The sequence below is a fragment of the Oncorhynchus clarkii genome, unplaced genomic scaffold, assembly GCF_045791955.1.
Source record: "Oncorhynchus clarkii lewisi isolate Uvic-CL-2024 unplaced genomic scaffold, UVic_Ocla_1.0 unplaced_contig_6721_pilon_pilon, whole genome shotgun sequence".
NCBI classification, from domain to species: Eukaryota; Metazoa; Chordata; class Actinopteri; order Salmoniformes; family Salmonidae; genus Oncorhynchus; species Oncorhynchus clarkii.
Window position 1 is genome coordinate 384,672 of NW_027260976.1, and position 27,829 is coordinate 412,500.

General features: G+C 46.3%; 1 protein-coding gene across 2 annotated transcripts in view; it reads left to right on the forward strand.

Moving 5' to 3' along the window:
• Window positions 1-8,653, forward strand: part of LOC139402747 (ATP-dependent RNA helicase DDX1-like) — a 32,566-nt gene extending 23,913 nt beyond the window's left edge. For both annotated transcript variants that reach the window (XM_071146664.1, XM_071146665.1), the window contains 6 exons: window positions 3,693-3,765; window positions 4,806-4,878; window positions 6,720-6,762; window positions 6,835-6,930; window positions 7,579-7,699; window positions 8,150-8,653. In XM_071146664.1, coding sequence (XP_071002765.1) covers window positions 3,693-3,765; window positions 4,806-4,878; window positions 6,720-6,762; window positions 6,835-6,930; window positions 7,579-7,699; window positions 8,150-8,280 — 537 coding nt within the window. In that variant the 3' untranslated portion in view covers window positions 8,281-8,653. The remainder of the gene's footprint in view (window positions 1-3,692; window positions 3,766-4,805; window positions 4,879-6,719; window positions 6,763-6,834; window positions 6,931-7,578; window positions 7,700-8,149) is intronic.
• Window positions 8,654-27,829: the final 19,176 nt, after the last annotated feature.

Below are 27,829 nucleotides of genomic sequence, written 5' to 3' on the forward strand. Positions count from 1 at the left end.
ATATGACCTCACTGAGCCACTGGTGGGATATGACCTCACTTAGCCACTGGCGGGATATGACCTCACTTAGCCACTGGCGGGATATGACCTCACTTAGCCACTGGCGGGATATGACCTCACTTAGCCACTGGCGGGATAGGACCTCACTTAGCCACTGGCGGGATAGGACCTCACTTAGCCACTGGCGGGATAGGACCTCACTTAGCCACTGGCGGGATAGGACCTCACTTAGCCACTGGCGGGATAGGACCTCACTTAGCCACTGGCGGGGATAGGACCTCACTTAGCCACTGGCGGGGATAGGACCTCACTTAGCCACTGGCGGGGATAGGACCTCACTTAGCCACTGGCGGGGATAGGACCTCACTTAGCCACTGGCGGGGATAGGACCTCACTTAGCCACTGGCGGGGATAGGACCTCACTTAGCCACTGGCGGGGATAGGACCTCACTTAGCCACTGGCGGGGATAGGACCTCACTTAGCCACTGGCGGGGATAGGACCTCACTTAGCCACTGGCGGGGATAGGACCTCACTTAGCCACTGGCGGGGATAGGACCTCACTTAGCCACTGGCGGGGATAGGACCTCACTTAGCCACTGGCGGGGATAGGACCTCACTTAGCCACTGGCGGGGATAGGACCTCACTTAGCCACTGGCGGGGATAGGACCTCACTTAGCCACTGGCGGGGATAGGACCTCACTTAGCCACTGGCGGGGATAGGACCTCACTTAGCCACTGGCGGGGATAGGACCTCACTTAGCCACTGGCGGGGATAGGACCTCACTTAGCCACTGGCGGGGATAGGACCTCACTTAGCCACTGGCGGGGATAGGACCTCACTTAGCCACTGGCGGGGATAGGACCTCACTTAGCCACTGGCGGGGATAGGACCTCACTTAGCCACTGGCGGGGATAGGACCTCACTTAGCCACTGGCGGGGATAGGACCTCACTTAGCCACTGGCGGGGATAGGACCTCACTTAGCCACTGGCGGGGATAGGACCTCACTTAGCCACTGGCGGGGATAGGACCTCACTTAGCCACTGGCGGGGATAGGACCTCACTTAGCCACTGGCGGGGATAGGACCTCACTTAGCCACTGGCGGGGATAGGACCTCACTTAGCCACTGGCGGGGATAGGACCTCACTTAGCCACTGGCGGGGATAGGACCTCACTTAGCCACTGGCGGGGATAGGACCTCACTTAGCCACTGGCGGGGATAGGACCTCACTTAGCCACTGGCGGGGATAGGACCTCACTTAGCCACTGGCGGGGATAGGACCTCACTTAGCCACTGGCGGGGATAGGACCTCACTTAGCCACTGGCGGGGATAGGACCTCACTTAGCCACTGGCGGGGATAGGACCTCACTTAGCCACTGGCGGGGATAGGACCTCACTTAGCCACTGGCGGGGATAGGACCTCACTTAGCCACTGGCGGGGATAGGACCTCACTTAGCCACTGGCGGGGATAGGACCTCACTTAGCCACTGGCGGGGATAGGACCTCACTTAGCCACTGGCGGGGATAGGACCTCACTTAGCCACTGGCGGGGATAGGACCTCACTTAGCCACTGGCGGGGATAGGACCTCACTTAGCCACTGGCGGGGATAGGACCTCACTTAGCCACTGGCGGGGATAGGACCTCACTTAGCCACTGGCGGGGATAGGACCTCACTTAGCCACTGGCGGGGATAGGACCTCACTTAGCCACTGGCGGGGATAGGACCTCACTTAGCCACTGGCGGGGATAGGACCTCACTTAGCCACTGGCGGGGATAGGACCTCACTTAGCCACTGGCGGGGATAGGACCTCACTTAGCCACTGGCGGGGATAGGACCTCACTTAGCCACTGGCGGGGATAGGACCTCACTTAGCCACTGGCGGGGATAGGACCTCACTTAGCCACTGGCGGGGATAGGACCTCACTTAGCCACTGGCGGGGATAGGACCTCACTTAGCCACTGGCGGGGATAGGACCTCACTTAGCCACTGGCGGGGATAGGACCTCACTTAGCCACTGGCGGGGATAGGACCTCACTTAGCCACTGGCGGGGATAGGACCTCACTTAGCCACTGGCGGGGATAGGACCTCACTTAGCCACTGGCGGGGATAGGACCTCACTTAGCCACTGGCGGGGATAGGACCTCACTTAGCCACTGGCGGGGATAGGACCTCACTTAGCCACTGGCGGGGATAGGACCTCACTTAGCCACTGGCGGGGATAGGACCTCACTTAGCCACTGGCGGGGATAGGACCTCACTTAGCCACTGGCGGGGATAGGACCTCACTTAGCCACTGGCGGGGATAGGACCTCACTTAGCCACTGGCGGGGATAGGACCTCACTTAGCCACTGGCGGGGATAGGACCTCACTTAGCCACTGGCGGGGATAGGACCTCACTTAGCCACTGGCGGGGATAGGACCTCACTTAGCCACTGGCGGGGATAGGACCTCACTTAGCCACTGGCGGGGATAGGACCTCACTTAGCCACTGGCGGGGATAGGACCTCACTTAGCCACTGGCGGGGATAGGACCTCACTTAGCCACTGGCGGGGATAGGACCTCACTTAGCCACTGGCGGGGATAGGACCTCACTTAGCCACTGGCGGGGATAGGACCTCACTTAGCCACTGGCGGGGATAGGACCTCACTTAGCCACTGGCGGGGATAGGACCTCACTTAGCCACTGGCGGGGATAGGACCTCACTTAGCCACTGGCGGGGATAGGACCTCACTTAGCCACTGGCGGGGATAGGACCTCACTTAGCCACTGGCGGGGATAGGACCTCACTTAGCCACTGGCGGGGATAGGACCTCACTTAGCCACTGGCGGGGATAGGACCTCACTTAGCCACTGGCGGGGATAGGACCTCACTTAGCCACTGGCGGGGATAGGACCTCACTTAGCCACTGGCGGGGATAGGACCTCACTTAGCCACTGGCGGGGATAGGACCTCACTTAGCCACTGGCGGGGATAGGACCTCACTTAGCCACTGGCGGGATAGGACCTCACTTAGCCACTGGCGGGGATAGGACCTCACTTAGCCACTGGCGGGATAGGACCTCACTTAGCCACTGGCGGGATAGGACCTCACTTAGCCACTGGCGGGGATAGGACCTCACTTAGCCACTGGCGGGATAGGACCTCACTTAGCCAAGACCATTTTATAATTTAGTGCTGTTGTCCCACGTCTGTGATGTCAAGACTATTAATTGTTTAGAACCAATGAGAAAGTACATCATTTACTTGATTTGAATTTATGGTTTATGTCTTAAATGTCACCCTAGTCCCTATTTTAGTGCACTACTCTGGATCGGGGGGGAGGCACGGGGCACTACTCTGGAGGAGCTGGGGGAGGGGCACTACTCTGGAGGAGCGGGGGGAGGGGCCCAGGGCACTACTCTGGAGCGGGGGGGGGGCCACGGGGGCACTACTCTGGAGCGGGGGGGGGGGGGGGGCACGGGTCACTACTCTGGAGGAGCGGGGGGGGGGGGCCATGTGGGATGTAGACATGATTAGAGGTATGGTTGGCAGTGGGACCCCCAGCTGTTCCTCAAACGTCTCACAGGAAAAATAAATAAAATAAAACACTTCCACTCATATTTTACGCTTTTATTTTCTATTCTGTTTTCAGCAACAGCATCAAATATGATATTGACTTCCTGTATCTCCTTACAGAAACAGGAAGTGAAGTTTTTGATCTGTACAGACGTGGCGGCCAGGGGCATCGACATCCACGGAGTCCCCTACGGTGAGACAAACACACAGACCATGAGATTAACACACAGACCATGAGATTAACACAGAAACACAACACAGACCATGAGATTAACACACAGACCATGAGATTAACACATAAACACAACACAGACCATGAGATTAACACAAAGACCATGAGATTAACACAGAAACACAACACAGACCATGAGATTAACACAGAAACACAACACAGACCATGAGATTAACACAGACCATGAGATTAACACAGACCATGAGATTAACACACAGACCATGAGATTAACACACAGACCATGAGATTAACACAGAAACACAACACAGACCATGAGATTAACACAGACCATGAGATTAACACACAGACCATGAGATTAAAACACAGACCATGAGATTAAAACACAGACCATGAGATTAAAACACAGACCATGAGATTTAAACACAGACCATGAGATTAAAACACAGACCATGAGATTAAAACACAGACCATGAGATTAACACAGAAACACAACACAGACCATGAGATTAACACACAGACCATGAGATTAACACACAGACCATGAGATTAACAGAGAAACACAACACAGACCATGAGATTAACAGAGAAACACAACACAGACCATGAGATTAACAGAGAAACACAACACAGACCATGAGATTAACACAGACCATGAGATTAAAACACAGACCATGAGATTAACACAGACCATGAGATTAACAGAGAAACACAACACAGACCATGAGATTAACACACAGACCATGAGATTAACAGAGAAACACAACACAGACCATGAGATTAACACACAGACCATGAGATTAACAGAGAAACACAACACAGACCATGAGATTAACACACAGACCATGAGATCAACACACAGACCATGAGATTAACACACAGACCATGAGATTAACACACAGACCATGAGATTAACACAGAAACACAACACAGACCATGAGATTAACACAGAAACACAACACAGACACAGACAGAACCTCATTTTCAGGTCCAAGTCGTCCTGTTGCTTTTAATCCATTTTGACCCTGTTCAATGTGTTCCAGTGATCAACGTGACTCTGCCAGATGAGAAGCAGAACTATGTCCATCGTATCGGCAGAGTGGGGAGAGCAGAGAGGTCAGTAATATCTAGTCTGGTGGGGAGAGAGAGAGAGAGAGGTCAGTAATATCTAGTCTAGTGGGGAGAGAGAGAGAACAGAGAGGTCAGTAATATCTAGTCTGGTGGGGAGAGAGAGAGAGAGAGGTCAGTAATATCTAGTCTGGTGGGGAGAGAGAGAGAGAGAGAGGTCAGTAATATCTAGTCTGGTGGAGAGAGAGAACAGAGAGGTCAGTAATATCTAGTCTGGTGGGGAGAGAGAGAGCATAGAGGTCAGTAATATCTAGTCTGGTGGGGAGAGAGAGAGAACAGAGAGGTCAGTAATATCTAGTCTGGTGGGGAGAGAGAGAGAACAGAGAGGTCAGTAATATCTAGTCTGGTGGGGAGAGAGAGAGAGAGGTCAGTAATATCTAGTCTGGTGGGGAGAGAGAGAGAGAACAGAGAGGTCAGTAATATCTAGTCTGGTGGGGAGAGAGAGAGCAGAGAGGTCAGTAATATCTAGTCTGGTGGGGAGAGAGAGAGAGAGAGAGAGGTCAGTAATATCTAGTCTGGTGGGGAGAGAGAGAACAGAGAGGTCAGTAATATCTAGTCTGGTGGGGAGAGAGAGAGAGAGAGAGGTCAGTAATATCTAGTCTGGTGGAGAGAGAGAGAACAGAGAGGTCAGTAATATCTAGTCTGGTGGAGAGAGAGAGAGAGAGTTCAGTAATATCTAGTCTGGTGGAGAGAGAGAGAGAGAGGTCAGTAATATCTAGTCTGGTGGAGAGAGAGAGAGAACAGAGAGGTCAGTAATATCTAGTCTGGTGGGGAGAGAGAGAGAGAGGTCAGTAATATCTAGTCTGGTGGGGAGAGAGAGAGAGAGGTCAGTAATATCTAGTCTGGTGGAGAGAGAGAGAGAACAGAGAGGTCAGTAATATCTAGTCTGGTGGAGAGAGAGAGAACAGAGAGGTCAGTAATATCTAGTCTGGTGGAGAGAGAGAGAACAGAGAGGTCAGTAATATCTAGTCTGGTGGAGAGAGAGAGAACAGAGAGGTCAGTAATATCTAGTCTGGTGGAGAGAGAGAGAGAACAGAGAGGTCAGTAATATCTAGTCTGGTGGAGAGAGAGAGAGAACAGAGGTCAGTAATATCTAGTCTGGTGGAGAGAGAACAGAGAGGTCAGTAATATCTAGTCTGGTGGGGGGAGAGAGAGAGAGAGAGAGGTCAGTAATATCTAGTCTGGTGGAGAGAGAGAGAGAACAGAGAGGTCAGTAATATCTAGTCTGGTGGAGAGAGAGAGAACAGAGAGGTCAGTAATATCTAGTCTGGTGGAGAGAGAGAGAACAGAGAGGTCAGTAATATCTAGTCTGGTGGAGAGAGAGAGAGAACAGAGAGGTCAGTAATATCTAGTCTGGTGGAGAGAGAGAGAGAACAGAGAGGTCAGTAATATCTAGTCTGGTGGAGAGAGAGAGAGAACAGAGAGGTCAGTAATATCTAGTCTGGTGGAGAGAGAGAGAGAACAGAGAGGTCAGTAATATCTAGTCTGGTGGGGAGAGAGAGAACAGAGAGGTCAGTAATATCTATTCTGGTGGAGAGAGAGAACAGAGGGGTCAGTAATATCTAGTCTGGTGGAGAGAGAGAACAGAGAGGTCAGTAATATCTAGTCTGGGAGAGAGAGAGAACAGAGAGGTCAGTAATATCTAGTCTGGTAGAGAGAGAGAGAGAGAGAGAGGTCTGTAATATCTAGTCTGGTAGAGAGAGAGAGAGAGAGAGGTCTGTAATATCTAGTCTGAATCTGTGTTGACGATGCTTTTTAGTTCTAAACTAGGTTTCATCTGTCTGGGAAAACCACATCTAGAAAAAGTCAAGTTTCTCTTCATCTTTTAGGATGGGGTTGGCCATCTCTCTCGTTGCCATGGAGAAGGAGAAGGTAAGGCCATCAGTCAGAATATTTGTTGTAATTCTGTCAGGTCCACAGGTGGCTGACTCATTCTGTCTGTAGGTGTGGTACCATACGTGTGCTAACCGGGGCAGAGGGTGTCACAACACCAGGCTGAAGGAGGAGGGAGGATGTACCATCTGGTACAATGAGAAGGAGGTGAGGAAACCAATACTACCCCTGTTCCTCTGCTCTTCATACTCCCACCTTCCATTCTCTCTCTCTCTGTGTCGCTCTCGGTCCTCGCTCTCTCGGTCCTCGCTCTCTCGCTCCCCTCTCCCTCGCTCTACCCCCTCTCCCTCGCTCTACCCCCTCTCCCTCGCTCTACCCCCTCTCCCTCTCTCTCCCTCTCTCGCTCCACCCCCCCCCCCCTCTCTCTCGCTCCACCCCCTCTCCCCCTCTCTCTCTCCACCCCCCCCCCCCCCCCTCTCTCTCCGTTCCTTAGCTCCTGTCTGATGTAGAGGAGCATTTAAAGTGTACCATCACCCAGTGTGACCCCCCCCCCCTCTCTCTCTCTCCACCCCCCCCCCCCCCCCCCTCTCTCTCTCTCTCCACCCCCCCCCCTCTCTCTCTCTCCGTTCCTCAGCTCCTGTCTGATGTAGAGGAGCATTTAAAGTGTACCATCACCCAGTGTGACCCCCCCCCCCCCTCTCTCTCTACACCCCCCCTCTCTCTCTCTCCACCCCCCCCTCTCTCTCCACCCCCCCCTCTCTCTCTCTCCGTTCCTCATCTCCTGTCTGATGTAGAGGAGCATTTAAAGTGTACCATCACCCAGTGTGACCCCCCCCCCCTCTCTCCGTTCCTTAGCTCCTGTCTGATGTAGAGGAGCATTTAAAGTGTACCATCACCCAGTGTGAACCGGACATCAAGGTTCCTGTGGACGACTTTGACGGCAAGGTGACCTACGGCAAGCGCAGAGCAGCAGCAGGTGTGTGTTAGACGGGATCGCTACGGGCGTTTTATATACACTACAGATGGTGAAGCGTGATTCATCCCTCCCAGAGAACAGGTTTCCACTGTTCCAGAGCTTTACACCACACCAGCCAACGCTTGGCACGGCGCATGGCGATCTAAGGCTTGGCACGGCGCATGGCGATCTAAGGCTTGGCACGGCGCATGGCGATCTAAGGCTTGTGTGTCGCTGCTCGGCCGCGGAAACCCACTTTACGGCGGGGCCGTTGTTACTCCTAGACATTTCCACTTCACAACACTGCCAATGTTTGTCTATGGAGATTGCATGGCTGTGTGCTCGATTTTATACACCTCTCAGCAACGGGTGTGGCTGAAATAGAATTCACTAAGTTGAAGAAATGTCCATTCTTTTGTGTATATATAATTTAAAGCTTGGTTCATAACAGCTCTCTGTCTCTCTCACCAGGTGGTAACTATAGTGGTCATGTGGCTGCGTTGGCTCCTACAGTTCAGGAGCTGGCCAATCTGGAGAGAGAAGCTCAGACCTCCTTCCTACATCTGGGGTACCTGCCCAACCAGCTGTTCAAAGCCTTCTGAAAACACACCTGCCGGTCTAGATACGCAGTTACACCTGGGCTGACATCAACCAACTTAACGTCCTGCTTCCTGTCTACACACACACACACCTGTTCTGACTGCCTGTACAGTGTGCAGGTCTTCCAAAGAGAAGAGACTAGCGTAGCGGCTAAAAGCTAAACCAACACATCGCTGTAGTTTTGATTTTAGTGCCTGAAGCACGAGCTGTCAGAGTTCAACAAGTCTCTGGTTGGAGACGAGATGGTCCAGGGTCTGGAGATAAATGTTGTGACTAAAATGAGTTATTATTTCCCTTCTAAAGGATTCATTTAATAAAATGACCTTAAAATGATTTGAGTTTGATCTGTTAAAATAAAGCGTCAAATTAAACCGTGTTGTTTTTTGGTATCATTCCACCGATTCACCCCAAAACAAGGTCAATAAAACTGAGAAACACAACGTCTGTAGGTTTCACAACTTGATCTTACCTAGAAGACGTCTCCAGTACCTAGATGTACCTTTTACTACCAGGAACTAGATGTACCTACTAATACCAGGAACTACGGTCTACGGGACCTAGAGGGAACTACGGTCTACGGGACCTAGAGGGAACTACGGTCTACGGGACCTAGAGGGAACTACGGTCTACGGGACCTAGAGGGAACTACGGTCTACGGGACCTAGAGGGAACTACGGTCTACGGGACCTAGAGGGAACTACGGTCTACGGGACCTAGAGGGAACTACGGTCTACGGGACCTAGATGGAACTACGGTCTACGGGACCTAGAGGGAACTACGGTCTACGGGACCTAGAGGGAACTACGGTCTACGGGACCTAGAGGGAACTACGGTCTACGGGACCTAGAGGGAACTACGGTCTACGGGACCTAGAGGGAACTGCGGTCTACGGGACCTAGAGGGAACTGCGGTCTACGGGACCTAGAGGGAACTGCGGTCTACGGGACCTAGAGGGAACTGCGGTCTACGGGACCTAGATTGAACTGCGGTCTACGGGACCTAGAGGGAACTGCGGTCTACGGGACCTAGAGGGAACTGCGGTCTACGGGACCTAGAGGGAACTGCGGTCTACGGGACCTAGAGGGAACTGCGGTCTACGGGACCTAGAGGGAACTGCGGTCTACGGGACCTAGAGGGAACTGCGGTCTACGGGACCTAGATGGAACTACGGTCTACGGGACCTAGATGTACCAACGGTCTACGGGACCTAGATGGAACTACGGTCTACGGGACCTAGATGGAACTACGGTCTACGGGACCTATATGGAACTACGGTCTACGGGACCTAGATGGAACTACGGTCTACGGGACCTAGATGGAACTACGGTCTACGGGACCTAGATTGAACTACGGTCTACGGGACCTAGATGGAACTACGGTCTACGGGACCTAGATGGAACTACGGTCTACGGGACCTAGATGGAACTACGGTCTACGGGACCTAGATGGAACTACGGTCTACGGGACCTAGAGGGAACTACGGTCTACGGGACCTAGAGGGAACTACGGTCTACGGGACCTAGAGGGAACTACGGTCTACGGGACCTAGAGGGAACTACGGTCTACGGGACCTAGATGGAACTACGGTCTACGGGACCTAGATGGAACTACGGTCTACGGGACCTAGAGGGAACTACGGTCTACGGGACCTAGATGGAACTACGGTCTACGGGACCTAGATGGAACTACGGTCTACGGGACCTAGATGGAACTACGGTCTACGGGACCTAGATGGAACTACGGTCTACGGGACCTAGATGGAACTACGGTCTACGGGACCTAGATGTACCAACGGTCTACGGGACCTAGATGTACCAACGGTCTACGGGACCTAGATGTACCAACGGTCTACAGGACCTAGATGTACCAACGGTCTACAGGACCTAGATGATGCAGTGCTTTTGTTCAGGGACTGGGAGACTAGTGAAGCACGGTGGTGGCAGCCACATGCTGTGGGGATGTTGTTCAGGGACTGGGAGACTAGTGAAGCATGGTGTTGGCAGCATCATGCTGTGGGGATGTTGTTCAGGGACTGGGAGGCTAGTGAAGCATGGTGGTGGCAGCATCATGCTGTGGGGATGTTGTTTAGGGACTGGGAGACTAGTGAAGCACGGTGGTGGCAGCATCATTCTGTGGGGATGTTGTTCAGGGACTGGGAGACTAGTGAAGCATGGTGGTGGCAGCATCATGCTGTGGGGATGTTGTTCAGGGACTGGGAGGCTAGTGAAGCATGGTGGTGGCAGCATCATGCTGTGGGGATATTGTTCAGCGGCAGGGACTGGGAGACTAGTGAAGCATGGTGGTGGCAGCATCATGCTGTGCGGATGTTGTTCAGGGACTGGGAGACTAGTGAAGCATGGTGGTGGCAGCATCATGCTGTGGGGATGTTGTTTAGGGACTGGGAGACTAGTGAAGCATGGTGGTGGCAGCATCATGCTGTGGGGATGTTGTTTATGGATTGGGAGACTAGTGAAGCACGGTGGTGGCAGCATCATGCTGTGGGGATGTTGTTCAGGGACTGGGAGACTAGTGAAGCATGGTGGTGGCAGCATCATGCTGTGCGGATGTTGTTCAGGGACTGGGAAACTAGTGAAGCATGGTGGTGGCAGCATCATGCTGTGGGGATGTTGTTCAGGGACTGGGAGGCTAGTGAAGGATGGTGGTGGCAGCATCATGCTGTGGGGATGTTGTTCAGCGGCAGGGACTGGGAGACTAGTGAAGCATGGTGGTGGCAGCATCATGCTGTGCGGATGTTGTTCAGGGACTGGGAGACTAGTGAAGCATGGTGGTGGCAGCATCATGCTGTGGGGATGTTGTTTAGGGACTGGGAGACTAGTAAAGCACGGTGGTGGCAGCATCATGCTGTGGGGATGTTGTTCAGGGACTGGGAGACTAGTGAATCATGGTGGTGGCAGCATCATGCTGTGGGGATGTTTTTTCAGCGGCAGGAACTGGGAGACTAGTCAGGATCGAGGGAAAGATGAACGGAGCAAAGTGCAGAGAGCTCCTTGATGAAAACCTGCTCCAGGACCTCAGACTGGGGCAACAATTTACCTTCCAGCAGGAAAACAACCCTAAGCACACAGCCAAGACAACGCAGGAATGGCTTCGGGACAAGGCTCTGAATGTCCTTGAGTGACCCAGCCAGAACCCAGACTTGAACCCGATCAAACATCTCTGAAGAGACCAGAAAATAGCTGTGCAGCAACGCTCCCCAGTTCTTTTTTTTTTTGTTTGTACATTTGTCAACATTTCTAAAAACCTGTTTTTTGCTTTGGCAACTACTGTATGTAGATTGAGGGGATAGAAATCTTTATCCATTTTATAATAAGGTTGTAACGTAACAAAATGTGGAAACAGTCAAAGGGTCTGAATACTTTCCAAATGGACTGTATGTAAAATACCAGAAATAATTCCACCCAATTCCACTAGAGGGCGTCCTTTAATCTCTTCAGAACAACTGACGGAGAATGATACACATTTTATAGTCAACCATTTCATGCCTATTATGTACTGAGTGCAGTGGTTGTTGTTCTCTGCGACGGCTTCTGGAGAGAGGTCGTTTTTGAGATCTGGTTTGGCCATAACATATATTCGCAAATGTTATGCTTGATTGTGGCTGACACTCCAATGTTCAGATGAAGGGAATGAAATTGTCTACCCAGTGTCTCCCAACGGTAGATCGCCAGCTAACAGCGTCTCCCATCCCACCTACCAGTAACTCATCAAGTAATCTGTTCCATCACAAAACTGTCATTAACAAGCTCCTGGTTTCTATCCAATCAAAGCCACATTATCCCACCCCTGGTTAGCCACTATTGGCTTACAAAAGACAAGCATAACATGCTAGACATTTATAGAATAAATCCTAGTTTCATGATGAAGTCAAAGTCAAGGAAAATGATTGATTTTTATCTGATATCTAATATAATTGTATTATTTAATGCATTTTTAGAATAAATCAGATCTAGTTTGATGATTTTGTGACAAAGGGAGAATTAGTTATTGATTTGTAACATATCCCTGATAACTGTAATCACTCTTAGAGACTTACCCAGAAAGACTTGCAGCTGTAATCACTCTTAGAGACTTACCCAGAAAGACTCACGGCTGTAATCACTCTTAGAGACTTACCCAGAAAGACTCCCGGCTGTAATCACTCTTAGAGACTTACCCAGAAAGACTCACGGCTGTAATCGCTCTTAGAGACTTACCCAGAAAGACTCACGGCTGTAATCGCTCTTAGAGACTTACCCAGAAAGACTCACGGCTGTAATCACTCTTAGAGACTTACCCAGAAAGACTCACGGCTGTAATCGCTCTTAGAGACTTACCCAGAAAGACTCACGGCTGTAATCACTCTTAGAGACTTACCCAGAAAGACTCACGGCTGTAATCACTTCCAAAGGTGATTCCAACATGTATCGACTCAGTGGTGTGAATACTTATGTAAATGATATTTCTGTATTTCATTTAATATATTGGCAAACATTTCTAAAATAAAAATCACTTAGTTATTATGGTGTATTGTGTGTTGATGGGTGAGAGGAACACGTTGAATTCAGCCTGTAACAGGAACACGTTGAATTCAGCCTGTGACAGGAACACGTTGAATTCAGCCTGTAACAGGAACACGTTGAATTCAGCCTGTAACAGGAACACGTTGAATTCAGCCTGTAACAGGAACACGTTGAATTCAGCCTGTAACAGGAACACGTTGAATTCAGCCTGTAACAGGAACACGTTGAATTCAGCCTGTAACAGGAACACGTTGAATTCAGCCTGTAACAGGAACACGTTGAATTCAGCCTGTAACAGGAACACGTTGAATTCAGCCTGTAACAGGAACACGTTGAATTCAGCCTGTAACAGGAACACGTTGAATTCAGCCTGTAACAGGAACACGTTGAATAAGTCTAAGGGTATGAGGGGGATTTTGTTTCTCAGAGTTAATTTTAGACATTTTTTATTTCACATCCATTAAGTAGAGACTAAAATAACAATTTCAGCTTTAAATATTTCTTTAATTTCTAAAGCATTCGTTTGAATTCCACTGTTTTTGTCACCGAGATATTTGACATGCTGCTATGTATTAAACTTACAAAAGTCTTGAAAATTATCAAATATTTCATGTTTTAAAAACAAAATGGAAACTAGAAACTAGTGGAAAGTATTCAGACCCCTGGACTTTTTCCACATTTCGTTAGTTTTATTTTAAAAAACACAATACCCCTTAATGACCAAGCAAAAACAGGTTTAGACATTTACCTCAGTACTTTGTTGAAGCACCTTTGGCAGCGATTACAGCCTCCAGTCTTCTTAGGTATGATGCTACAAGCTTGGCACACCTGTATTTGGGGAGCTTCTCCCATTCTCCTCTGCAGATCCTCTCAAGCTCTGTCAGGTTGGATGGGGAGCGTCGCTGCACAGCTATTTTCAGGTCCCTCCAGAGATGTTCGATCGGGTTCAAGTCCGGGCTCTGGCTGGGCCACTCAAGGACATTCAGTGACTTGTCCTGAAGCCTCTCATGCGTTGTCTTGGCTGTGTGCTTAGTGTCGTTGTCCTGTTAGAAGGTGAACCAGTCTGCAGAAATGTGTTGGTACCCTTCTACGGATAATTTGAATGAATCCATTTTAGAATAAGACTGTAACGTAACAAAATGTGGAAAAACGTCAAGGGGTCTGAATACTTTCCGAAAGCTGTTGTAGAAAATATATCTACCAGTCAAAAGGTTTAGGACACACTTTCTCATTCAAGGGTTTTTCTTTATTTTTACTATTTTCTACATTGTAGAATAATAGTGAAGACATCAACACTATGAAATAACACATATGGAATCATGTAGTAACCAAAAAAGTGTTTAACAAATATTAGATAATGCATAAACCATTCGTTGCTTCTGTTTTTTACCGAGCCGGCGTGACAGGTAGGGGTGGTATACAGAAGACAGCCCTATTTGGTTAAAGACCAAGTCCATATTATGGAAAGAACAGCTCAAATAAGCAAAGAGAAACGACAGTCCATCATTACTTTAAGACATGAAGGTCTATCTTCCAACCTGACAGAGCTTGAGAGGATCTGCAGAGAAGATTGGGAGAAAGTCCCCAAATACAGGTGTGCCAAGTTTGTAGCGCCATACCCAAGAAGACTTGAGGCTGTAATCGCTGACAAAGGTGCTTCAACAAAATACTGAGTAAAGGGTCTGAATACTTATGTAAATGTGATAGTTCCGTTTTTTATTTGTAATACATTTACAAACATTTCTAAAAACATGTTTTTGCCCTGTCATTATGGTGTATTGTGATGTCATTATGGGGTATTGTGATGTCATTATGGGGTATTGTGATGTCATTATGGGGTATTGGGATGTCATTATGGGGTATTGGGATGTCATTATGGGGTATTGTGATGTCATTATGGGGTATTGTGATGTCATTATGGGGTATTGGGATGTCATTATGGGGTATTGTGATGTCATTATGGGGTATTGTGATGTCATTATGGGGTATTGGGATGTCATTATGGGGTATTGTGATGTCATTATGGGGTATTGTGATGTCATTATGGGGTATTGTTATGTCATTATGGGGTATCGTGATGTCATTATGGGGTATCGTGATGTCATTATGGGGTATTGTGTTTGATTGATGAGGGAAAAAACAAATTTAGGGGTCTGAATACTTTCCGGAGGCACTGTATATAAATATATATATGTATTTGCACTACTTATTGTTTGGCGGGTTTTAACATGAAACATTTCCTTTAACAAGATGGACGATAGAGAGAGTTTTGAGGCCGAGTATGGATCTGCGCTTATAAATAACGTTCTTAGAATGTTCTCTGAACGTTTTCTTGTGGATTTTATGTAAAGTTTTCTCACGATAAATTGAAATAGAACCTGTGGGAAAACGTTGTGCAGAAAAGACTAAAATTACCACTGAAGAACTTTCTCTGAGCTACTTGAGAACATTCCCAATGTCGAAACCACTAAAACATTATCAACATTGAAATTAAATGTAACTATGTTTGAACGTTTAGGAAACGTTCTGTTGAAGTAAAGAAATACCAAGAAAATATATATATATATCCTGCCCCATTCCCAGAAAGTTGTGGGAATGTTGTATAAGGACGCTCTCAGCAATCTCTAAGAAACATATGGTTCTCAGAACGTTATATGCTAACTGGGGAGTGTCTAAACTGTGCTGTCATCTGACTGACTGACTGGCCAGGCATAGCAACATAAAGCATTCCCCCAGCGCTTGACTGATGTTGCCGTTAGGTTGCAGCGAGCGGATGAGAGACAGACAGACAGAGACAGACAGGAACCAAAGGACACAGTGAATCTAAACGGGCTGATACTGTGAGAGATACAGCCTCTGTCACTCTCTCTCTCTCCCGCTGTCTCTCTGATCACTGAATCCACCAGAGGAAAGAGACAGAGAGAGAGAGAGAGAGACAGAGCAACTGTGAGAGAGAGCGACAGAGTGACAGAGAGAGAGGGGGGGGGCTAAAAATATATGGAGAGGAAAATTACTGGAGTGAGAGGACAGAGAGAGAAGGAAGGAAAAAGAGGGGGAGTGGAGAACAATGTCTGCATCATGTTGCCATTTTCTCCATGAGAGAAAGATCAGCTTTATTGGCATGTTTATCTCAGACATAGACCAGTAGCATATGGTTTGTTTTTCATGTTTCAGATCAATCCGTTTGTGATTATATGAATAACCATGTAAAACTCCTCTGGTTATCATCTTATAGCTTCCAAATATGCCAATATTAGTTGTCATACACAACAGCGGTCTGATATGACGGACAGACAGACAGAACGACACAGACAGAAAGAACGACAGACAGACAGAACGACACAGACAGACAGAACGACAGAGATAGAAAGAACGATAGAACAACAGACAGAAAAAATGACAGACAGAACAGAACAACAGACAGACATAACAACGACAGACAGACAGAAAGAACGACAGACAGACATAACAACGACAGACAGACAGACAGAACAACAGACAGACATAACAACGACAGACAGACAGACAGACAGAACGACAGACAGACATAACAACGACAGACAGACAGACAGAACGACAGAACAGAAAGAACAGATAGATGATGCCAGACACAGAACGACCATATGAAGGGATGATGCCAGACACAGAACGACCATATGAAGGGATGATGCCAGACACAGAACGACCATATGAAGGGATGATGCCAGATGAGGCGTCCGTACTGATGCAATGTGCATGTCCCAATCTACTGATGGAGCCATCTCACGAACACGCTGGGGGGGTGATAGGGCACTCCCGTTATCATCAATTCTCCTCACATTCACCTTGCAGTTCCAATTATTCACCCCCCCCTGCTCCCCGACAGCCATGCTGCGAAACTGGGTCACGGAATTTAAAGGAGCAGCGACTGTATAGGACATCAGCTGTATAGGACATCAGCTGTATCAGCTGTAAAGGACATCAGCTGTAAAGGACATCAGCTGTAAAGGACATCAGCTGTAAAGGACATCAGCTGTATAGAACATCAGCTGTAAAGGACATCATCTGTAAAGGACATCAGCTGTATCAGCTGTAAAGGACATCAGCTGTAAAGGACATCAGCTGTATAGAACATCAGCTGTAAAGGACATCAGCTGTATAGAACATCAGCTGTATAGAACATCAGCTGTAAAGGACATCAGCTGTAAAGGACATCAGCTGTAAAGGACATCAGCTGTATAGAACATCAGCTGTAAAGGACATCAGCTGTATAGAACATCAGCTGTAAAGGACATCAGCTGTATAGAACATCAGCTGTAAAGGACATCAGCTGTATAGAACATCAGCTGTAAAGGACATCAGCTGTAAAGGACATCAGCTGTATAGAACATCAGCTGTAAAGGACATCAGCTGTAAAGGACATCAGCTGTATAGAACATCAGCTGTAAAGGACATCAGCTGTAAAGGAAATCAGCTGTATAGAACATCAGCTGTAAAGGACATCAGCTGTAAAGGACATCAGCTGTAAAGGAAATCAGCTGTATAGAACATCAGCTGTAAAGGACATCAGCTGTAAAGGACATCAGCTGTATAGGACATCAGCTGTATAGGACATCAGCTGTAAAGGACATCAGCTGTATAGAACATCAGCTGTAAAGGACATCAGCTGTAAAGGACATCAGCTGTAAAGGAAATCAGCTGTATAGAACATCAGCTGTAAAGGACATCAGCTGTAAAGGACATCAGCTGTAAAGGAAATCAGCTGTATAGAACATCAGCTGTAAAGGACATCAGCTGTAAAGGACATCAGCTGTATAGGACATCAGCTGTATAGGACATCAGATGTATAGGACATCAGCTGTAAAGGACATCAGCTGTAAAGGACATCAGCTGTAAAGGACATCAGCTGTAAAGGACATCAGCTGTATAGGACATCAGCTGTAAAGGACATTAGCTGTAAAGGACATCCTCATTGACTGCACACACCCTTAGCACAGTGCTCACCGCAAAAAAACCACAAACACACACACTGCTCAACGCATAACACAAATGATCAGTAATACTGTGAGGCAGGAAGCTCTGAGTGTAGCAGGAAGCTTTCTGAGTGTGGCAGGAAGCTTTCTGAGTGAAGCAGGAAGCACAGAGTTACTTTGTTAGTGGATATGAGTAGACTGCACCTTAGACTACACTGTAGACCATAGAATAGACTATAGACTACACTGTAGACCATAGACTACACTATAGACTATAGACTACACTATAGACTATAGACTACACTGTAGACCAGACTACACTATAGACTATAGACTAGACTGTAGACTATAGACTACACTATAGACCATAGACTACACTGTAGACTATAGACTAGACTATAGACTACACTATAGACTAGACTATACTATAGACCATAGACTACACTATAGACTATAGACTACACTGTAGACTATAGACTACACTATAGACCATAGACTACACTGTAGACCATAGACTACACTATAGACCAGACTACACAATAGACTATAGACTACACTATAGACCATAGACTACACTGTAGACCATAGACTACACTATAGACCAGACTACACTATAGACTATAGACTACACTATAGACCATAGACTACACTATAGACCATAGACTACACTATAGACTACACTATAGACTGTATACTACACTATAGACTACACTGTAGACCATAGACTAGACTATAGCCTAGACTATAGACTAGACCAGAGACTATAGACTACACTATAGACTAGACCAGAGACTACACTATAGACTAGACTATAGACTACACTATAGACTGTACTATAGACTATACTATAGACTGGACTATAGACTACAGAAAAATTATAGACTATAGACTAGACCAGAGACTATACACTACACTATAGACTAGACTATACACTACACTATAGACTATAGACTAGACTATAGACTACACTATAGACTATAGACTAGACTATATACTACACTATAGACTATAGACCAGACTATATACTACACTATAGACTGTAATATAGACTATAGACTAGACTATAGACTAGACTATAGACTGTACTATAGACTATAGACTATACACTACACTATAGACTATAGACTAGACTATATACTACACTATAGACTGTACTATAGACTATAGACTAGACTATACACTACACTATAGACTATAGACTAGACTATACACTACACTATAGACTATAGACTACACTATAGACTGTACTATAGACTACACTATACACTACAGACTCCTCTGGACAGTGACAGGACACAGTGAGGTCAGACGGACTCCGATCATCATCATCATCAACATCATCATCATCACGCTGTCGGTAATAATGAAACGAAGCAGTGATTCAGTATTCCTCATATCTGTGGTAAATAACTTCAGGAACACTGTCATGGCAAACAGTCTGTTTATTGTAACGCAGCACATTACAGTTTAAAAACAAACAAAGACGCTTGGATGTACACGAAACAACATTCCTGTAGTATAATCTTCAATAATAAGGTTATATAAAATAAATAAAGAAGGGATCAATAAAACGATTCTGGATCAATAAAACGTGTCCCGGATCATGCTCGTAAAACATGAACACAAAGCTCTACCGACAGACCACCACCACATCCCAAAATACTTCTTCAGGCAATCAATGGAAGTACCAAAAGAATGTACATTGTCAGCCTACAGCCCTGAACGAACAGTTTGCTGAAAGAGAGAAACCCACAGGTATCCTAAAGACAAACGCCAAGAGACCAAGGGTGCATCTACTTAGGCTGTTGTGGCTTCCTCTCCTAGTCTCCTCTCCTTATCTTAATCTGAACTGATCTGAGAACACAGACTTAAGTGAAAACAAAATGGCTTTACTTAGCTTGCACCTGTCCAGATCACTTCAGTGAAGATGGAGGAGAGGAGAGATGTCTTGACTATTTAGATGCCCTAAAACATCCGTCCTAATCCTGGCTGACTTCACACCTCACAAAGCCCCGTCATCAATCGACACTAGAACCGATCACCAAACCAAACGAGAAGAAGATGAATGAAAACAGCACCAGACTACTTCCTGGTTTTCTCAGGAAGTTATTATGTGATCGTCACAAGGTTTTCAACACTAAAAGGTCTACAGCAACATTTACCAAACTAGGGGGTCGCGACCCCCTGTGGGGTCGCCTGATTTGAAAATGGGGGTCGCCTGATTTGAAAATGGGGGTCGCGACCCCCTGCGGGGTCGCCTGATTTGAAAATGGGGGTCACGAAACTATGAAATAAAAACAATAAAAATTACACTTGGTTCATAGAAGCAGGGTTACATCAGTAACCTCCGGTAGACGCTAAATGTGTCTCTAGCTTTTGAAAAGACCCTATCACTGAAAGATAGGAACACAGATGTGTCTGTTCTGTTTCCTTCTACAATTCCGAAAAGCTGTGCAGGACTGACTAGAACAGAGTGGATAAGACCAGGCACTAAATCAGACTGGGGGAACTAAATCAGACTGGGGGAACTAAATCAGACTGGGGGGAACCAAATCAGACTGGGGGAACTAAATCAGACTGGGGGGAACCAAATCAGACTGGGGGAACTAAATCAGACTGGGGGAACTAAATCAGACTGGGGGGAACTAAATCAGACTGGGGGGAACTAAATCAGACTGGGGGGAACTAAATCAGACTGGGGGGAACTAAATCAGACTGGGGAGAACTAATAGCCTGGTGATCTTGTGAACTTCCCAATATGTTTCTGACGCATTTCAGTCCCTTCAAACCACACCTCCTTCAGATTGAAATACTGTCAAAAGTACTGTCAGACAGATTTGTAATAGACTGTCATTGGCCGTTGATTACATCCCTTGTTTTTACATGGTGAGGTCGCGGCCCAAACAGTTTGGGAACTCCTGGTTTAGAGTCATAGAGTAAGATCAGTAACGATGATAAATGGTCCTGCTTTAGTCTTCACTAGAGGAAGTTCACTAACGTTGTCCTGCTTTAGTCTTCACTAGAGGAAGTTCACCAACACTGTCCTGCTTTAGTCTTCACTAGAGGAAGTTCACTAACGTTGTCCTGCTTTAGTCTTCCCTAGAGGAAGTTCACTAACGTTGTCCTGCTTTAGACTTCACTAGAGGAAGTTCACTAACGTTGTCCTGCTTTAGACTTCACTAGAGGAAGTTCACTGTCCTGCTTTAGTCTTCACTAGAGGAAGTTCACTAACGTTGTCCTGCTTTAGTCTTCACTAGAGGAAGTTCACTAACGTTGTCCTGCTTTAGTCTTCACTAGAGGAAGTTCACTGTCCTGCTTTAGACTTCACTAGAGGAAGTTCACTAACACTGTCCTGCTTTAGTCTTCACTAGAGGAAGTTCACTAACACTGTCCTGCTTTAGTCTTCACTAGAGGAAGTTCACTGTCCTGCTTTAGTCTTCACTAGAGGAAGTTCACTAACGTTGTCCTGCTTTAGACTTCACTAGAGGAAGTTCACTGTCCTGCTTTAGTCTTCACTAGAGGAAGTTCACTAACGTTGTCCTGCTTTAGTCTTCACTAGAGGAAGTTCACTGTCCTGCTTTAGACTTCACTAGAGGAAGTTCACTGTCCTGCTTTAGTCTTCACTACAGGAAGTTCACTAATGTTGTCCTGCTTTAGACTTCACTAGAGGAAGTTCACTAACGTTGTCCTGCTTTAGTCTTCACTAGAGGAAGTTCACTGTCCTGCTTTAGACTTCACTAGAGGAAGTTCACTAACGTTGTCCTGCTTTAGTCTTCACTAGAGGAAGTTCACTAACGTTGTCCTGCTTTAGTCTTCACTAGAGGAAGTTCACTGTCCTGCTTTAGACTTCACTAGAGGAAGTTCACTAACGTTGTCCTGCTTTAGTCTTCACTAGAGGAAGTTCACTGTCCTGCTTTAGTCTTCACTAGAGGAAGTTCACTCACGTTGTCCTGCTTTAGTCTTCACTAGAGGAAGTTCACTGTCCTGCTTTAGTCTTCACTAGAGGAAGTTCACTCACGTTGTCCTGCTTTAGTCTTCACTAGAGGAAGTTCACTGTCCTGCTTTAGTCTTCACTAGAGGAAGTTCACTAACGTTGTCCTGCTTTAGTCTTCACTAGAGGAAGTTCACTAACGTTGTCCTGCTTTAGACTTCACTAGAGGAAGTTCACTAACGTTGTCCTGCTTTAGTCTTCACTAGAGGAAGTTCACTAACGTTGTCCTGCTTTAGTCTTCACTAGAGGAAGTTCACTGTCCTGCTTTAGACTTCACTAGAGGAAGTTCACTAACGTTGTCCTGCTTTAGTCTTCACTAGAGGAAGTTCACTAACGGTGCCCTGCTTTAGACTTCACTAGAGAAAGTTCACCAACAACGCTTTTGTCTTTGGCAGCTGTAGCTCTAGCACAGAGCAGGGGACCAGTTCCATTTCAAGTCAGACCCTTCAGGGATCATCTAAACTGAAATGGGCCGTGGCCCCGCCCTACTACAGCGTAGGGATTGTATCGGAGCGGACTGAGGGGTTCTGAGTCTAGTTGGTATTACAGAAGAAGAGGATATATCTACAATAAATATCATTAAAATCCTCCACTATAGAAAGCTGAGGTTATTTCACATGAAAAAAGTATAAATAACAACTTATTCCTATATTAATAGAAGAATGTAACCGTGCCTAAGAGGGGTCTCTCCTAAGGTTCAGCGTCTCATGGAAGAGGGGTCTCTCCTAAGGTTCAGCGTCTCATGGAAGAGGGGTCTCTCCTAAGGTTCAGCGTCTCATGGAAGAGGGGTCTCTCCTAAGGTTCAGCGTCTCATGGAAGAGGAGTCTCTCCTAAGGTTCAGCGTCTCATGGAACAGGGGTCTCTCCTAAGGTTCAGCGTCTCATGGAAGAGGGGTCTCTCCTAAGGTTCAGCGTCTCATGGAACAGGGGTCTCTCCTAAGGTTCAGCGTCTCATGGAACAGGGGTCTCTCCTAAGGTTCAGCGTCTCATGGAAGAGGGGTCTCTCCTAAGGTTATATTCTGTCACACAGATGATGCCTCTATATGTTTGACATCACATGACCGAGGCGAGTGAACCAGGCATTTAAAATGTCATTTCAGAGTTCTGACAGTGTTGTACTTGTGCTTGCCACATACTGTAAAGCAGCGATGTTATGTTGTTACGCCACTAACTATCAACAGGAAGTGACATCATTGACTATCAACAGGAAGTGACATCATTGACTATCAACATGAAATTACAGTTAACTGTCAACAGGAAATGGCTGCGGAGAAACCAGCGGACGTTGTGTGACATGACCAGCTCAAGACCGTCAATCATACAGGTATTTGTAGTCCATTCAACAGGAATAACTACATTACCCATCAGGCCTAGCGTCAGTGAGGACAGTCCTAGAGCAGAGGGTGAATGGCTTTTTACTCTTCAGAAATCTAGTGTGTTCTGGAAACCTCCTAAACTCACTACTCCTTCTGTTTCTGCAGATCCGAAGAGACTGGATAGGTATACATCAGCAACATGGTGATGGCTTCAATAGCCTTCCTATGGACATAGAGAAACTACTGCCACATTGCTTATACCTATTCAGTCCCTGTAGATCTGTAGATGTTGCAGGGGATAGGATAGTGGGGATTCAGACTGAAGACCAGTGGTGTATTCATTAGTCACTGTTGCAAAACGTTTTGACAATGGAAGACGGTTTGCAACGGAAAATGAGAGTTTCTATTGGACAAATTCAGATAAGTCCCTCCCGTTTGGTTTGCTTCTGTTTGGTTCCTAGTGAATACACCCCAGAGAGATTCCCCCTGTGGATGACCTGACGAGAACCATAACAGGATGTCATAATATTACAGTATTGCAAAGAAACATCATATTGTCACATCAAGGAAACATCATATTGTCACATCAAGGAAACATCATAATGGTTTCATAAAAAAATATCACATTGGTTACGTGACTTGCCTAGTAAAATAAAGGTTAAAGGCTATAAAGTATTGTGTTTTATCCCTAAACTATGTCAATAAATCCAGCTCCCTAAACTATGTCAATAAATCCAGCTCCCAATAAATCCAGATCCCTAAGCTATGTCAATAAATACAGCTCCCTAAACTGTCAATAAATACAGCTCCATAAACTATGTCAATAAATCCAGCTCCCTAAACTGTCAATAAATCCAGCTCCATAAACTATGTCAATAAATCCAGCTCCCTAAACTATGTCAATAAATCCAGCTCCCAATAAATCCAGCTCCATAAGCTACGTCAATAAATCCAGCTCCCTAAGCTATGTCAATAAATCCAGCTCCCTAAACTGTCAATAAATCCAGCTCCCTAAACTGTCAATAAATCCAGCTCCATAAACTATGTCAATAAATCCAGCTCCCTAAACTATGTCAATAAATCCAGCTCCCAATAAATCCAGATCCCTAAGCTATGTCAATAAATACAGCTCCCTAAACTGTCAATAAATCCAGCTCCATAAACTATGTCAATAAATCCAGCTCCCTAAACTGTCAAAAAATCCAGCTCCCTAAACTATGTCAATAAATCCAGCTCCCAATAAATCCAGCTCCATAAGCTACGTCAATAAATCCAGCTCCCTAAGCTATGTCAATAAATCCAGCTCCCTAAACTGTCAATAAATCCAGCTCCCTAAACTGTCAATAAATCCAGCTCCCTAAACTATGTCAATAAATCCAGCTCCCTAAACTATGTCAATAAATCCAGCTCCCAATAAATCCAGCTCCATAAACTATGTCAATAAATCCAGCTCCCTAAACTGTCAATAAATCCAGCTCCCTAAACTATGTCAATAAATCCAGCTCCCTAAACTATGTCAATAAATCCAGCTCCCAATAAATCCAGATCCCTAAGCTATGTCAATAAATACAGCTCCCTAAACTGTCAATAAATCCAGCTCCATAAACTATGTCAATAAATCCAGCTCCCTAAACTATGTCAATAAATCCAGCTCCCAATAAATCCAACTCCCTAAGCCATGTCAATAAATCCAGCTCCCTAAACTGTCAATAAATCCAGCCCCCTAAGCTACGTCAATAAATCCAGCTCCCTAAGATACATCAATAAATCCAGCTCCCTAAGTTACGTCAATAAATAAAGCTCCTTAAGCTACGTCAAAAAATCAAGCTCCCTAAGCTACGTCAATAAATCCAGCTCCCGAAGCTATGTCAATAAATCTAGCTCCCTAAGCTATGTCAATAAATCTAGCTCCCTAAGCTATGTCAATAAATCTGGCTCCCTAAGCTACATCAATAAATCAAGCTCCCTAAGCTACGTCAATAAATCAAGCTCCCTGAGCTACGTCAAAAAATCAAGCTCCCTAAGCTACATCAATAAATCCAGCCCCCTAAGTTACGTCAATAAATCAAGCTCCCTAAGCTACGTCAATAAATCCAGCTCCCGAAGCTATGTAAATAAATCCAACTCCCTAAACTATGTCAATAAATCCAGCTCCCTAAGCTATGTCAATAAATCCAGCTCCCAATAAATCCAGCTCCCTAAGCTACATCAATAAATCCAGCTCCCTAAATTACGTCAATAAATCAAGCTCCCTAAGCTACGTCAAAAAAATCAAGCTCCCTAAGCTACGTCAATAAATCCAGCTCCCGAAGCTACGTCAATAAATCTAGCTCCCTAAGCTATGTCAATAAATCTAGCTCCCTAAGCTATGTCAATAAATCCAGCTCCTAAGCTACGTCAATAAATCAAGCTCCCTGAGCTACGTCAAAAAAATCCAGCTCCTAAGCTACGTCAATAAATCCAGCTCCCTAAGCTACGTCAATAAATCCAGCTCCCTAAGCTATGTCAATAAATCAAGCTCCCTAAACTATGTCAATAAATCAAGCTCCCTAAGCTACGTCAATAAATCAAGCTCCCTGAGCTACGTCAAAAAAATCCAGCTCCTAAGCTACGTCAATAAATCCAGCTCCCTAAGCTACGTCAATAAATCCAGCTCCCTAAGCTATGTCAATAAATCAAGCTCCCTAAGCTACGTCAATAAATCCAGCTCCCGAAGCTATGTCAATAAATCAAGCTCCCTATGCTGTCAATAAATCCAGCTCCCTAAACTATGTCAATAAATCAAGCTCCCTAAGCTATGTCAATAAATCCAGCTCCCTAAACTATGTCAATAAATCAAGCTCCCTAAGCTATGTCAATAAATCCTAATTAAAACAATTGGGGATGTGGCTAAGTAATATTGTAAATATACTGAACAGAAATTATGTAAATATACTGAACAGAAATTATGTAAATATACTGAACAGAAATTATGTAAATATACTGAACAAAAATATAAACGCAACAAATTAAAAGATTTCAGTCAATTTAAATAAATAAATTAGCCCCTAATTTTGGAATACAGATATGTAGCTGTTGGTCGTAGACACCTTTAAAAAAAGGTAGGGACGTGGCTCAGATCCAGTCAGTATCTGGTCTGATTACCATTTGCCTCATGCAGCCCGACACATCACCTTGGCATAGAGTTGATCAGGCTGTTGATTGTGGAATGTTGTCCCGCTCCTCTTCAATGGCTGTGTGAAGTTGCTGGATATTGGAGGGAACTGGAAAACGCCGTCGTACAACTCGATCCAGAGCATCCCAAACATGCTCAATGGGTGACATGTCTGGTGAGTACGCAGGTCATGGAAGAACTGAGAAATGTTCAGCTTCCAGGAAGTGTGTACAGATCCTTGCGACATGGGGCCGTGCATTATCTTGCTGAAACATGAGGTGATGGCGGAGGATGAATGGCACAACAATGGGCCTTAGGATCTCCTCACGGTATCTCTGTGTACTTAAATTGCCACCGATAAAATTTAAATTGTGTTCGTTGTCCGTAACTTATGCCTGCCCATACCATAACCCCACTGTCACCATGGGGCACTCTGTTCACAACGTTGACATCAGCAAACAGCTCACCCACACAACGCCATACAAGCTCTCTGACATCTGCCCGGTACAGTTGAAACAGGGATTAATCTGTAAAGAACATACTTCTCCAGCGTGCCAGCGGCCGTCGAAGGTGAGCATTTGCCCACTGAAGTCGATTACGACACCGAACTGCAGTCAGGTCAAGACCCTGGTGAGGACAACGAGCACGCAGATGAGCTTCCCTGAGAAGGTTTCTGATAGTTTGTGAAGAAATTCTTCGGTTGTGCAAACCCACAGCTTCATCAGCTGTCCGAGTGGCTGGTCTCAGATGATCCCGCAGGTGAAGAAGCTGGATGTAGAGGTCCTGGGCTGGCGTGGTTACACGTGGTCTACGTTTGTGAGGCCGGTTGGACGTACAGTCAAATTCTCTAAAACTGCATTGAACACGGCTTATGGTAGAGAAATGCACATTCAATTATCTGCCACAGCTCTGGTGGACATTCCTGCAGTCAGCACGTCAATTGCACGCTCCCTCAAAACTTGAGACATCTGTGGCATTGTGTTGTGTGACAAAACTGCACATTTTAGAGTGTCCTTTTATTGTCCCCAGCACAAGGTACACAGGTGTAATGATCATGTTGTTTAATCAGTTTCTTGATATGCCACACCTGTCACGTGGCTGGATTATCTAGTCTGTGAATAACATTTTAGAATAAAATAAGCTTTTGAAGCTTCAAAAAATGTAAACAATTTTCTTTCTTTGTATTTATATATTTGTTCTCCCTAATTGGTAGTTACAGTCTTGTCCCATCGCTGCAACTCCCCTACGGACTCGGGAGAGGCGAAGGTCGAGAGCCATGCATCCTCCGAAATACAACCCTGCCAAGCCGCACTGCTTCTTGCTCAACCCGGAAGCACCAACGTGTCGGAGGAAACACAACTGGTGACCGAAGTCAGTTTGCAGGCGGCCGGCCCGCAACATGGAGTAGCCAGAGCCCGATGGGCCAAGGAAATCCCGGCCGGCCAAACCCTCCCCTAACCCGGACGATGCTGGGCCAAACCCTCCCCTAACCCGGACGATGCTGGGCCAAACCCTCCCCTAACCCGGACGATGCTGGGCCAAAACCCTCCCCTAACCCGGACGATGCTGGGCCAAAACCCTCCCCTAACCCGGACGATGCTGGGCCAATTGTGCACCGC